The sequence below is a fragment of the Aricia agestis genome, chromosome 14 (assembly GCF_905147365.1).
Source record: "Aricia agestis chromosome 14, ilAriAges1.1, whole genome shotgun sequence".
Classification (NCBI taxonomy): domain Eukaryota; kingdom Metazoa; phylum Arthropoda; class Insecta; order Lepidoptera; family Lycaenidae; genus Aricia; species Aricia agestis.
The window spans coordinates 2,326,324-2,337,803 of NC_056419.1; the positions used below are offsets into that span (position 1 = coordinate 2,326,324).

General features: G+C 35.4%; 4 protein-coding genes across 4 annotated transcripts; 2 read left to right on the top strand and 2 right to left on the bottom strand.

Moving 5' to 3' along the window:
• Window positions 1-73: 73 nt before the first annotated feature.
• On the top strand, window positions 74-878 carry LOC121733558 (UDP-N-acetylglucosamine transferase subunit ALG13 homolog). The gene has a single exon (XM_042123843.1). It carries the CDS (start codon window positions 157-159, stop codon window positions 673-675), a length of 519 nt encoding a protein of 172 aa, XP_041979777.1. The 5' UTR covers window positions 74-156; the 3' UTR covers window positions 676-878.
• Window positions 879-1,481: 603 nt separating this feature from the next.
• LOC121733557 (transmembrane emp24 domain-containing protein eca) lies at window positions 1,482-4,158 on the bottom strand. The gene is made up of 4 exons (XM_042123842.1): window positions 3,963-4,158; window positions 3,653-3,876; window positions 3,103-3,246; window positions 1,482-1,633 (listed from the first exon to the last, which is right to left on the bottom strand). Exons 1-4 carry the CDS (start codon window positions 4,096-4,098, stop codon window positions 1,484-1,486), a joined length of 654 nt encoding a protein of 217 aa, XP_041979776.1. The 5' UTR covers window positions 4,099-4,158; the 3' UTR covers window positions 1,482-1,483.
• Window positions 4,159-5,726: 1,568 nt separating this feature from the next.
• LOC121733556 (DDRGK domain-containing protein 1) lies at window positions 5,727-8,491 on the top strand. The gene is made up of 6 exons (XM_042123840.1): window positions 5,727-5,990; window positions 6,333-6,423; window positions 6,704-6,819; window positions 7,210-7,341; window positions 7,671-7,847; window positions 8,201-8,491. The coding sequence occupies exons 1-6, from the start codon at window positions 5,895-5,897 to the stop codon at window positions 8,465-8,467; spliced, it is 879 nt and encodes a 292-aa protein (XP_041979774.1). The 5' UTR covers window positions 5,727-5,894; the 3' UTR covers window positions 8,468-8,491.
• A 20-nt stretch (window positions 8,492-8,511) lies between these two features.
• On the bottom strand, window positions 8,512-11,116 carry LOC121733555 (nuclear pore complex protein Nup107). The gene has a single exon (XM_042123839.1). The coding sequence runs from the start codon at window positions 11,061-11,063 to the stop codon at window positions 8,541-8,543; it is 2,523 nt and encodes an 840-aa protein (XP_041979773.1). The 5' UTR covers window positions 11,064-11,116; the 3' UTR covers window positions 8,512-8,540.
• Between the last annotated feature and the right edge of the window lie 364 nt (window positions 11,117-11,480).

Here is an 11,480-nt window from a genome sequence, read left to right on the forward strand (position 1 = left end):
AAATCTATACTAGTAATCTGTGATTAGTGTCAACTACAGCTGATTGCCGACGTAGTGGTTTTTTGTTAAAAATATAATTTGTTTATCTAATAGTTGTTACATTTTTATAAGTATTATTAATCTTTTACATGTAAAAGTACCATAATTCCTATAGAAATGGGTCATCAATATCAGAAAATCTTCGTCACGGTCGGCACAACAAGGTTCGACTTACTCTGCGAATATATTCAATCTCCTCTAATTTTGAAAGCTTTACAGAAGCTCGGGTGCAAGGAAATAACTATGCAAATCGGTAATAGTGACATTGAGCCTGGGACATACGAGCTAGAAGGTGTAAAACAGTGCCTTTATAGATTCAAAGATAGTATAGAAGATGACATAAGAACTGCCGATTTAGTTATAAGTCACGCTGGTGCTGGAAGCTGTTTAGAGGTTTTAGACGCTAACAAACCTCTGTTGGTCGTAGTGAATGAAGATCTAATGGATAATCATCAGCTTGAGCTAGCCGAGCAACTTCAAGTGGACGGTCATCTTTACTACTGCACATGTGATACTTTAGAAAGCACATTGGACATGGTTGATTTTAGTCTACTTACATCATTCCCTAAGCCTGATCCCTCACATTTTATTAAGTTCATGGATAATGTGTTTCAAATAAAGTGTAAAGATACTTGAAGTTTTCTTCTTCTCTAATTTCTAGCTCTAATTTCACCAAAAAGGCAAAAGCATAAGTAATATTGCAAACATAAAGTTACTATGATTGTTCTTCATTCATTTATAACTGGATTAAAGGAGATAGTAATAGAAATAATCAAAATAGTTGTTTGTGATGTTGTGCAAGTGTAAGAATTCAATTGTATAATATGTATTTTGTTTGTAACTAAAAAAAAAAGAGCTAGCCGAGCAACTTCAAGTGGACGGTCATCTTTACTACTGCACATGTGATACTTTAGAAAGCACATTGGACATGGTTGATTTTAGTCTACTTACATCATTCCCTAAGCCTGATCCCTCACATTTTATTAAGTTCATGGATAATGTGTTTCAAATAAAGTGTAAAGATACTTGAAGTTTTCTTCTTCTCTAATTTCTGGCTCTAATTTCACCAAAAAGGCAAAAGCATAAGTAATATTGCAAACATAAAGTTACTATGATTGTTCTTCATTCATTTATAACTGGATTAAAGGAGATAGTAATAGAAATAATCAAAATAGTTGTTTGTGATGTTGTGCAAGTGTAAGAATTCAATTGTATAGTATGTATTTTGTTTGTAACTAAAGAAAAAAGAAGTAAGACTGGTGCTTAGGTATTTAAATTTTATTGTTCAAACACAATTTCTTGTATATGAAAAAAGCAATATAAAAGGTACTAGCAATAATTTACAACTGTTAATTCAGATCAATAATAATAAAAGATTTTATTTATATAATTTGTTATATTTAAAAGAAAATTACGAAATTCTTATTTATTTATACAACTAAGTTTACACTAATTTCTTAGCCTCAAAGAAACTCTTCAAGTGACGCATTTGCCAGTAGCCAATGCCGAGAAGGACCCCAGTCTGCAGCAGACTCCACCACAGGACTCGCTGGTTTGTGCTTTCTGACGTCTGTCTGAATCTTTCCTCTCGGTGCTAGAAAAATTTTAAATTGTAAAATAATAAAACAATATCTTTTTCATGTTAAATAAGACTACAATTTACAAACTAGACTAGAGTTTTATGCTTTATAAGCTTATTATATCTATCTCTCAAATTGGTTTGTGTAAATTATAAAAAAACTAGCTGTTGCCCGCGACTTCGTCCGCGTGGACTTCAGTTTATAGCGCGCGGTGTCAATAAAATTGGTGTCAAAAGCTTTTTAAAACCCTGGTACCCCTTAAATCAAAATACCCAGCCGTGTAGTGTGCACATAATATGATTTTTTTTAATTAAACTTTTTTATACCTTTTAAAGCTTATTTAGCTTTACACAACTTAGCTGCATAATGCATTACACAACTTTAGCTTTGCCCAATAGCCAATACCCATAGGCCATTAAACTATTTAGTATTTATTATTGGTAGACTGTTGTTTCTGATTTCTATGTTGGTACGTGAGTTATTTAATAACATGTATAACAATCGAAAGAATCGAAATCCTAAATCGACATGGTACCACCTCTTATAGAAATACATATGAGCAAGCGATAGCGCGATCTAGGCGACTCTTGGCGCCATCTGTTCCAGTTTTTGGAACTAACTTAATTTGAACAAATTTACGCATAAACACCCCCTTACAACCCCTTTTTCCAGTAAGAAGTAGCCTATGTCCTTTCTCAGGCTTTAGACTATCTGTGTACAAAATTTCATTACAATCGGTTCAGTAGTTTTGGCGCTGTTGTTTTTGAATTTGATATCTAAGTTGGTAGGTGAGTTATTAGTTAATAACGTGTATAAGAATCGAAATACCAAGCTTAACATGGTACCACCTCTTATAGAAATACGCATGAGCAAGCAATAGCGCGATCTAGGGGACTCTTGGCGCCATCTATTTTGAGTTTTTGGAACTAACTTAATTTGACCAAATTTACGCATTTTCACCCCCTGACAACCCCCTTTTTCAGTTAAAAAGTAGCATATGTCCTTTCTCAGGCTTTAGACTATCTGTGAACAAAATTTCATTACAATCGGTTCAGTAGTTTTGGCGTGAAAGCGAGACAGACAGACAGACAGACAGAGATACTTTCGCATTTATAATATTAGTATAGAACGTGTATAACAATCGAAAGAATCGAAAAACCTTGCTTGACATGGTATCACTTCTTATAGAAATACGCATGAGCAAGCAATAGCGCGATCTAGGGGGCTCTTGGCGCCATCTATTTTGAGTTTTTGGAACTAACTTAATTTGACCAAATTTACGCATTTTCACCCCCTTACAACCCCCTTTTCCATTTAAAAAGTAGCCTATGTCCTTTCTCAGGCTTTAGGCTATCTGTGTACAAAATTTCATTACAATCGGTTCAGTAGTTTTGGCGTGAAAGCGAGACAGACAGACAGACAGACAGACAGACAGACAGACAGACAGAGATACTTTCGCATTTATAATATTAGTATAGATTACCCTTTGGTAACTTTGTTCCTTTGTGATCTGGTGGACCTGATCCAAGAGCTGTCTGATCCTCAGTTGTAGCTCTGACAGCTTGTCTTTCTGTGCAACATTAGCATAGTCCACTGCATGCTCGCCAACTTGAATGTCAAGATGAACCTGTACATAAGAATAAATATTTTAAATAACTTTTCAATGCCAATGAGTGTTCTTTTCTGTAAAGAATAAACTTAACATTAAAATATGAATGTAGATAATTATGCTAATAAGGTGGTTATTAGCATAGTATAATGTGTTTAAAAAGTAATTCACAATGTGACTTGATTAAAAATTCGATTGTTACTTTACTAAGGTTCTTCATAATCATTGTTTGACCCAAATAGTGTCTATGTAACATAAATTCACTTGTTCAAACATAGCCTCAGAAGACAAAACCAATTAATTTGTGGTTTAATGCTCTTTTAAATATAGCAACATAATATGCTCTTATTATTTCATACAACTACTAAATATAATAAATTACCATTTAGTATAAACATGAGCAGTAAACATTTTTATTACTTACTCTTATCTGTGATCCACTGAACCAGGAGGAACTGTTTGAGTACATACAGATCACGTGCTCTCCGGGAGTGGTAGAAGTGAAAGAGATCATTCCCTCAGAGGAGTAGACGCGGGACAACACAACTCTGTCATTTGGATCCCGAACCTCCACATGCATCCCTATTCCGGGAGCCGACTTCATGAAGCCCCCGGATCGGGGGTCAAACAGCTCAACCTTGTAGTTCACTGAAAGGATATTATGTGAAATTAAAATATATTCTTCCGTGGACCGTGGTAAGGGCTCAAACAAGTTGCCTTGTCTAATGTCTTACCCAGTACTGTCGTGTCGTCGGGAATTTCTTCGATGAAGCATTTTCTTTCGCCCTCTGCTATGTGAAAGTACAAAGCTGTACTAAAATCTATTAGCAGAATTAGGAAAAGTAACGAATACATACTAAAATACTTCATTTTTATAAAAATGTAGCCGCAAATCCACAGTTTTACGAGACCAATCTGACATTGACACTTGACAATACTCACACGTCATCTCACTAATGTCAAGTAGGTGCAAGTCGAAGTTTAAAAAAACAAGGAAAATAAAACAAAGTCTCTCTTTTTGTTGTTATTTATTACATTACTCGTTTGATGTCTCTTTCATAAGTTTTTAGTATTTTATCATTTTTAGGTACGGCTAGGACTTAGGAGACATTCTACAGTCTGGCATAAAAGTGAAGAAATAAAAAAGGGGCCATATCCTAGTGTCATCCACTCATCCCTTTCAAATCAACCAAAAGAGGCCCATTCACGGCAGGACTGCACGACAGTCCTGCCGTGAATGGGCCTCACTGATTGGTTCACACTCGGTGTTTCCGGCCGGCAACACCGAGTGTGAACCAATGATAAGGAATCAGATGGAAGCGACATAAGTACAAAAAAGTGTGGCCGGCGCCATATTGCCTAGAACTAAACATGGCGGTCTATAGTGATGGGACACTCGGTTGATTTTTCTCGAGGATATCGATAAACTAAGATGTTATAAGTGAGCGTCCTGTTATATTATATATTATATTGATATCAATTTTTTTTATGTTATATAAAAAAATCATTTTTGCCTATTTTGTCTCTATTTATTAAAGTACATAGAGACAAAATAGGCAAATATGGTTTTTTTTTACATAGGAGCCTCCTTAATTTTAATAAAACTATTTAAGGACATCAATCACGTTACATTCATTTTGGACCAAAAAATGAAAGTGCCAGCCAGAAAGAAAAAGTACGATATTCGGATAGAATACATAATTTCTATCATTTTTTACTATGACGTCCAATCTATGTGCATAATGGTTACGTCGTAATAAGATAAAAAATACAATATTTTTAATTTCATTCTTTGGTGATAAAAAAGGTTGGAGTGTCATTATAATATAAAAAATATTATAATGACACTCATTATAATATAATAACTTAAATAATAATTATTATTTAGGTTGCCATTATTGATATCGGCCAAAAAAATACCAAAAAATCGGACAAATACTAGTTGTACTCGCGCACGAAATGTTTACATCAATTATTATTATTATTAAAGTATGTATACAACTGAGGTTTTTGTGAACATTTCAAGTGCCTATTTTTTTCGCAATATATCGAGACCGATATTGATATTTTTTCAAATATCGATGTATCGATATATCGATATTTTCTTTCAATTTCGACATCCCTATAATACGACAATTTGGCAGTATATGTACCTCGGAGCACCGGAACATAAAATGGCGGACCGGCCACAGTATTTTGATTTGGTAGAGACCATTATGCCGAGTCCACTTATAAAAGTCAACACTTATAAAAGGCCCATAACCCATTCAATGCAGGACTGCCGTGCAGTCCTGCCGTGAATGGGCCCTTTAAGAAAAAAGGGATGACACAACGATGTTGCCAGACAGTATTTATTATATATTATTAATTATTGTTTGCAACTTGCATGTATAATTTAAAAAAAGGTGAGTTGTTTTTTTTTTTTTACTTGAGTTTTTTTTACTTTACAAATTGTCATTTGTCAAATGTTTAGTTTGACAGATATGTGATTTTCGAATCGAGCGTGTTACGTGTGATGACGTTGTTTTCCTAAAATACAAATTTTACGAACGAATAAAATGAATTTTATCGATAATTTAACTTAAAAAGTAATAATTATACCAAACCTTTTCTTAAAAACAAACAATTACACCCTTATTTTTATAAACAGAAGACATTACAAAAATATGGATCCCTTCATTATTGCTGCAATAATAAGTGCTATTGTGATAATTATTCTATCTATTGCCTTCCTGAGAGTGTCACAAGTTAAACCACAAGGTGAGTGACCTGATAAATAAACTATAAACATTCCTTGCCCATTCATTAATATTAAGAAAATAAAACACATCTGTTATGATAGCTCAATTACTGGCACTTTATTTAGGCATAAATTAAATTATTCTTCTTATCCAGTTCCTATTGCAATTATTATAGTTTATTGTTATTTTTGAATTATGTGCAATTAAAGAGCTTTTTATTTGACACCTCCATTGTGGGCATAGCAGACACAATAGATTTTCAATTGTTATGCGGCAGCCGGCTGCCGCTTGGGGATTGCTGGGTTAAGGTAGTTCTTAATCCAGTTGTGACCAATCTTCATAGTATATTTAATGTTTATTACAGGAGGCAGGCCTAGGGCCGTAGCTCAGAGAGATGGAGGGCCAGGGAGAGTGGCCGCTGTGCGAAATCAACGAGCTCGGATGAGAGCTAATGGTGATTACTTATTTTATCCTTTGCTTTTGTGGTGGTGCTTCTGTTTTTATTTTAAGTTGCCAAACAATTTGGTTAAAAGAAAAAAAAATAACATTTTTGTAAAGCAGTTATTGAGTTACAGCCTGGATAGACAGACTGACAAACATTGAAGTTTCAGTAATAGGGTCCCGTTTTTACCTTTTGGGTGCAGAACCCTAAAAAGAAATGGCCAACTCAACGTAATATACTTAAATGACCAAAAACTCACTTTTTAATTATTAATTCAATCATAATTAAACAGCGGCAAGACATCAAGCTGCTTTAATAGAGGAAGAACCGGGCGCTGCTGATGATATTGAGGATGAAGAAGTCCAGGACAACCAGAAAGTGGAATTTGATGACAAAATGGGAGCTAAGGTATGAACTATAACATACAGTCTTACACAGTAACTTTATAATATTCACTATTTAGTAATCTATGCTTTAACCATTTATGTATTTATTATGTTTTCCTTTGTAAATGTTAAGTGACACCGATTTTATATTATCTATGAGTTATGACCGACTTACAATTACAGAACAGATAAAAGAAATGCCTAGGATTATAATTAATCTTTTATTTTTTCTTTCTACTTTAAGTAACTTTAGTAAGGCATTAAATCAGTTATAAATTTTCTCTTTTTTCATGTTATGTTTTTCTGTTCTTTGTTAGCCAGCTTTGAATATGAACAACTAACAAGTCCAGTTTTCTTTTCACATGTGTTTTAAACTCTATAATATAACATGTAACCATATTACTAATTTCAGAAAAGAGCAAAACTAGAGGCAAAGATGGAGAAACAGAAAGCCAGAGAAGCGGAGGTACAACTTCGTGAAATAAAGAAGAAACGAGAGGAGGAACAGGAGGAAGAGAGAAGGAAGATTGAGGAAAAGAGAGAGGTATATAGTTTCTTTTGTTTAGAACCTTTAAGTTATTGTACTAGCTAACATTTTAATTATTAGGCTGACCCCACATTAGGCGTGCGCGTTCATCGGGCGTTTTAGCTATAGAACAGCGTGAATCGTGATGCTTTTGCAGCGCACTCGCGTCTCGTTGATCATATGCCTGAGGAATGTGCAGTGTGCACGCCTAACATGGGGTCAGCCGTAATTCAGTGCTATGTTAAATAACTATAGTTATATAGTGCATTAAGATTTTGTCGTAAATAAAAAAAAACTGAAACAGAGGTACAGAAAATTTTAATTGCGTTTTTATTTTTTATAACTAGGAGGAAGAAAGAAAAACAGAAGAATTGGCTAAAAAGGCCGAAGAAGAGAAGAAAAGACGCGAACAAGAAGAGTATGAAGCCTTGAAAGCAGCTTTTACTGTTGAAGGGGAAGGCTTTGATGAAAACGAACAGGAGGACCAAGATAACCAGTTGAAAAACTTCATCAACTACATAAAGGTGATTTATCAATATATTTAAATTGAAACTAGCTGTATGATGTATCTTGTACATAATAATGTCTATTTGTGAGTTATGACACATAAAATAATATCTAAAAACTATAAATTTTATTGTCATCAGATGATAAAGCTTAAACTGTACTCGGCGAAACATGGCGGTAGCAGTCATTGACTCCCTGTCAAAAACTTGTCATTTTCTGTACAAAGCAACAATTGACAACATCCGACACTCCATTGTCAATCGCAGTTTATATAGTAAATTACAAGTTTTTGACAGGGAGTCAATGACCGCTATCGCCATGTTTCACCGATTATAGTAGTGGTTTTATTATATTATCGTTTTTTTTTCAGGAGCAAAAAGTTGTAATACTTGAGGATTTAGCAGCACACTTTAAAATGAAAACACAAGCTGTGATTGACAGAATTTCAGAGTTACAAGCTTCAGGAGACCTTACCGGTGTGATAGATGACAGAGGGAAATTCATTTATATTTCACAGAAGGAATTAGAAGATGTTGCTAAATTTATTAAACAGAGAGGCAGGGTATCTATTGCAGAGTTAGCAGAAAGCAGCAATGAACTTATAAACCTCAACCCCGTTACAATTGCACAGGCATAAACTTATTTTTATAGATGTTGATATATTTTAATAAAAAGAAAATGTAAATACAAACTGTTTATTAAAAGAATTATTAATCTTCATTCATTTCACTTCCAAACATATCAACACCCTTCTCCAGAAGTAGAAGAGATGATTCCTTGATTCGGTCCAATACCTCCAGGAGTTTATTTTTAGTAAATACATTATACAACCCCCTATTTTCGGCAGCAAGGTAATGGCTTATCTTTAATGCTTCCCTATGGTTATCAATATCATCATTACTTTGCAAGATTTTTAAAATTAGAACTGTAACTTCAGGAATGCAAAGTCTTCTTAGAGATTCCAACTGCTTTAATCTTTCCTCTTTTTCGTCAGTTGAAAAGTTTTGTGATGATGAGCTATCACTTTCGTCTTGCAGCCATCCTCCTGGGAATAACAGGACATTGTATAATAGGCTCTTGGTATGGCGTGATTGGTGAAGAATGGCATTCTTCCAGTGAGCCTTCTGTTGTTCTACTTGTGCAGTTCTCTGCTCATGGTGTACTTTATCTGAAAATGAAGCTCCTGGGGGTAAAGGTTCCACATCCTTGGGCTGACCACTGATGAAATGTCTATACCAGGATGCAAAAGCTTCCAGTGCCTCCAAATATGACTTCAAACATAAATGCTCTCGAACTTCAGAAGTGCTGGTTGGAATATCATTGAGGAAATTAGGAAACAAGTTCCTAATGTTTTTGATACAAGACATTGCAGCTTCAGTGTTACCAATCAAGATTAACATTCTCACCATATCATTGTTTAGCCACAATGCTTCTTGGAGTTGGTTCTTTATTAAGGCTAACCATTCCAAAGATGCTATTCCTTTAGCAATCATTGACTTATCTTTCTCAACTGCTGTAGTACGGGTGCAACTGTTGTCTATATTCCCATAACCTTCTTGGATATCAGTTATAGCTTTTTTAATAGCAATTCGGGCTGAAGCTGCGACATCAATACCAGCAATGACTCCGGCTTTAACAACACCTTCTTTGTGGTCACGCTTTATGGTTTTGTCCATTAATTCTGCATACAGCTCTGTTTGCTTAGCAGCTGGTACTGTGGATGTATAATAAGCTATCAACTCAGGCCATTCGCAGGATCCTTCAGACAATCCAGAGATGAGTTGTGTAACATATTTTTCCAGAATCTGATCTCCAACGTCATGTTGAGGGTCTTTGCCCATCTGTCTCAAGACAAGAGTTAAATGTGCCAGGAATCTTATGAAACCTTCTTCTGAATTGTGTAACCATTGCAGCGAAGCTTGCATTACACTTCTCACATTACCCAGCATCAAATGCCTCTGACAGGTTTGATAGTTTGATTCTCTCTTTCCATCCATCAGAGCTTTAACAGCACTGAAAACATTTTGTAGTGACAGTTCATCCACATGTAGTTCACTTTGTAATAACTCCAGAACTTCAGCAGATGTGGTGTTAGCCTCAGCGGTGAGATGATGTTCATGTAGGAATTTATCAACCCTTGTCTCTATTTGAACTCTCAAATGGGCCCAGAGTAGGTCTTCCCAATTTCCCTGACATGCTGGAAGAGCACTTGCCAAGTGCCCACATAATACTCCTATGGTTGCTCTGTAATAAACATTCTCTGCTGGGTTATTAGCAATACCTAGGGCACACCATTTCCATAAGTCTCGGGAGGAATTTCCAGAAACTTCTAAGGCTCCATTGACCTCCTCGTTAGGAGTATAATGTAGGAGCCTCCAACCTTGTAGTGCAGCCCCGCGCCACGCCTGACCAGCATTAATGCACAGTGAAATAGCTTCCTTGAATTTGCCACATCTAACCTCGGTAAATATCCTTTTGCACAGATCATTGTCATCTTTTTGATCATTTGAATGAATAGACTTATTTTGTCTCCTCGGGGCATCCGGGTCCATACAAGTTATCATTGCTTTATTAGAATCCTTATTAAACAAACTGGCTCCAAATAGTAACTGGTGAAGTGTATTTTCCCACTGTATATTGTTTCCAATAACTGGGGCAGCCGTTTTAGTAGCCTCCTCCTGATAGGCTGCCGTTGCTTCGAGCCAATCAACTAGAAGTTGTAGCAAACGCAACTCGGAATCACACTGAAATAAGCCGTCGACCAAAACTTGCTGTGATAATGTTGGCGCTAAAATCACATCCTCGATTGCAGAGGGGTGCTCCGAGATAGAGTCGCTATATAGACAATGTAGCAGTTTCCACGTATTGGCTTCCTCCGCTAGCCAATAATTTTGCGCGCTGTACCGGTTCCAGGGATCAACGAGCTCTAATGAGTCACAGCAGACTTGGGCTAACCTCGCTAACGTATCCAGTACGTGACTTGGGCGGCTCGACTGTATAATCTCAAAAAAGGCTTCGGTTAGCCCGTCTCCAGCGTTGCCCTTACCCAACAGGATTGACGACTCATCTAAAACTTGTCTCAAACTTGTATCATTCAATGTTTTAAATATGGATGTTTCGTTGAGAATTGGCGAAATGTTCAAAGTATCTTCTCTTGTGAGTAGTTGCCTTGTGCGTTTATTCTTCGGAGTATGTTGTGTAGAGTTAAATTGGAACGTTCTTTCGACATTCATCGTTCTAAATTTCTATTTTAATAATATTAAACTTATATACCGAATAAATTACAAAGTTTTTTTTTTTTTTTTTTTTTTTTTTCTTCTATTTTGGCAACTTGACACAAAGGATGCGTATTGTGCCACAGACAGGGTAAAAAGGTAAGGAACGGCGGAAGGAATAAAAGGAAACGGAATTTGGAAGAAAGTTAATTAAAACAGTGTGGTAAATAATTAAATTCTACAATAAACTAAATGACATATAACTTATTCTAAATATTAATATTATTTAATGATAAGTAATTAGATATACAATTATATACATATTTATCATTGGAAGCAAGTAGTATATTTACAGAAGTAGGAAATGGAATAGGGATTAAAGACAGTTTATTATACAGTTGGGAATGATCATGGAGGGAACACGATAGGATAATG

Bases quoted from the DNA above. Each gene is read 5' to 3' on its own strand.
- LOC121733558 (XM_042123843.1), top strand. From the start codon at position 157: ATGGGTCATCAATATCAGAAAATCTTCGTCACGGTCGGCACAACAAGG.
- LOC121733557 (XM_042123842.1), bottom strand. From the start codon at position 4,098: ATGAAGTATTTTAGTATGTATTCGTTACTTTTCCTAATTCTGCTAATA. The intron at 3,877-3,962 runs GTAAGACATTAG...ATATCCTTTCAG, and splicing joins CGACGACACGACAGTACTGG to TGAACTACAAGGTTGAGCTG. The intron at 1,634-3,102 runs GTAATCTATACT...AAATTTTTCTAG, and splicing joins AGGAACAAAGTTACCAAAGG to CACCGAGAGGAAAGATTCAG.
- LOC121733556 (XM_042123840.1), top strand. From the start codon at position 5,895: ATGGATCCCTTCATTATTGCTGCAATAATAAGTGCTATTGTGATAATT. The intron at 6,820-7,209 runs GTATGAACTATA...TACTAATTTCAG, and splicing joins ATGACAAAATGGGAGCTAAG to AAAAGAGCAAAACTAGAGGC. The intron at 7,848-8,200 runs GTGATTTATCAA...TTTTTTTTTCAG, and splicing joins ACTTCATCAACTACATAAAG to GAGCAAAAAGTTGTAATACT.
- LOC121733555 (XM_042123839.1), bottom strand. From the start codon at position 11,063: ATGAATGTCGAAAGAACGTTCCAATTTAACTCTACACAACATACTCCG.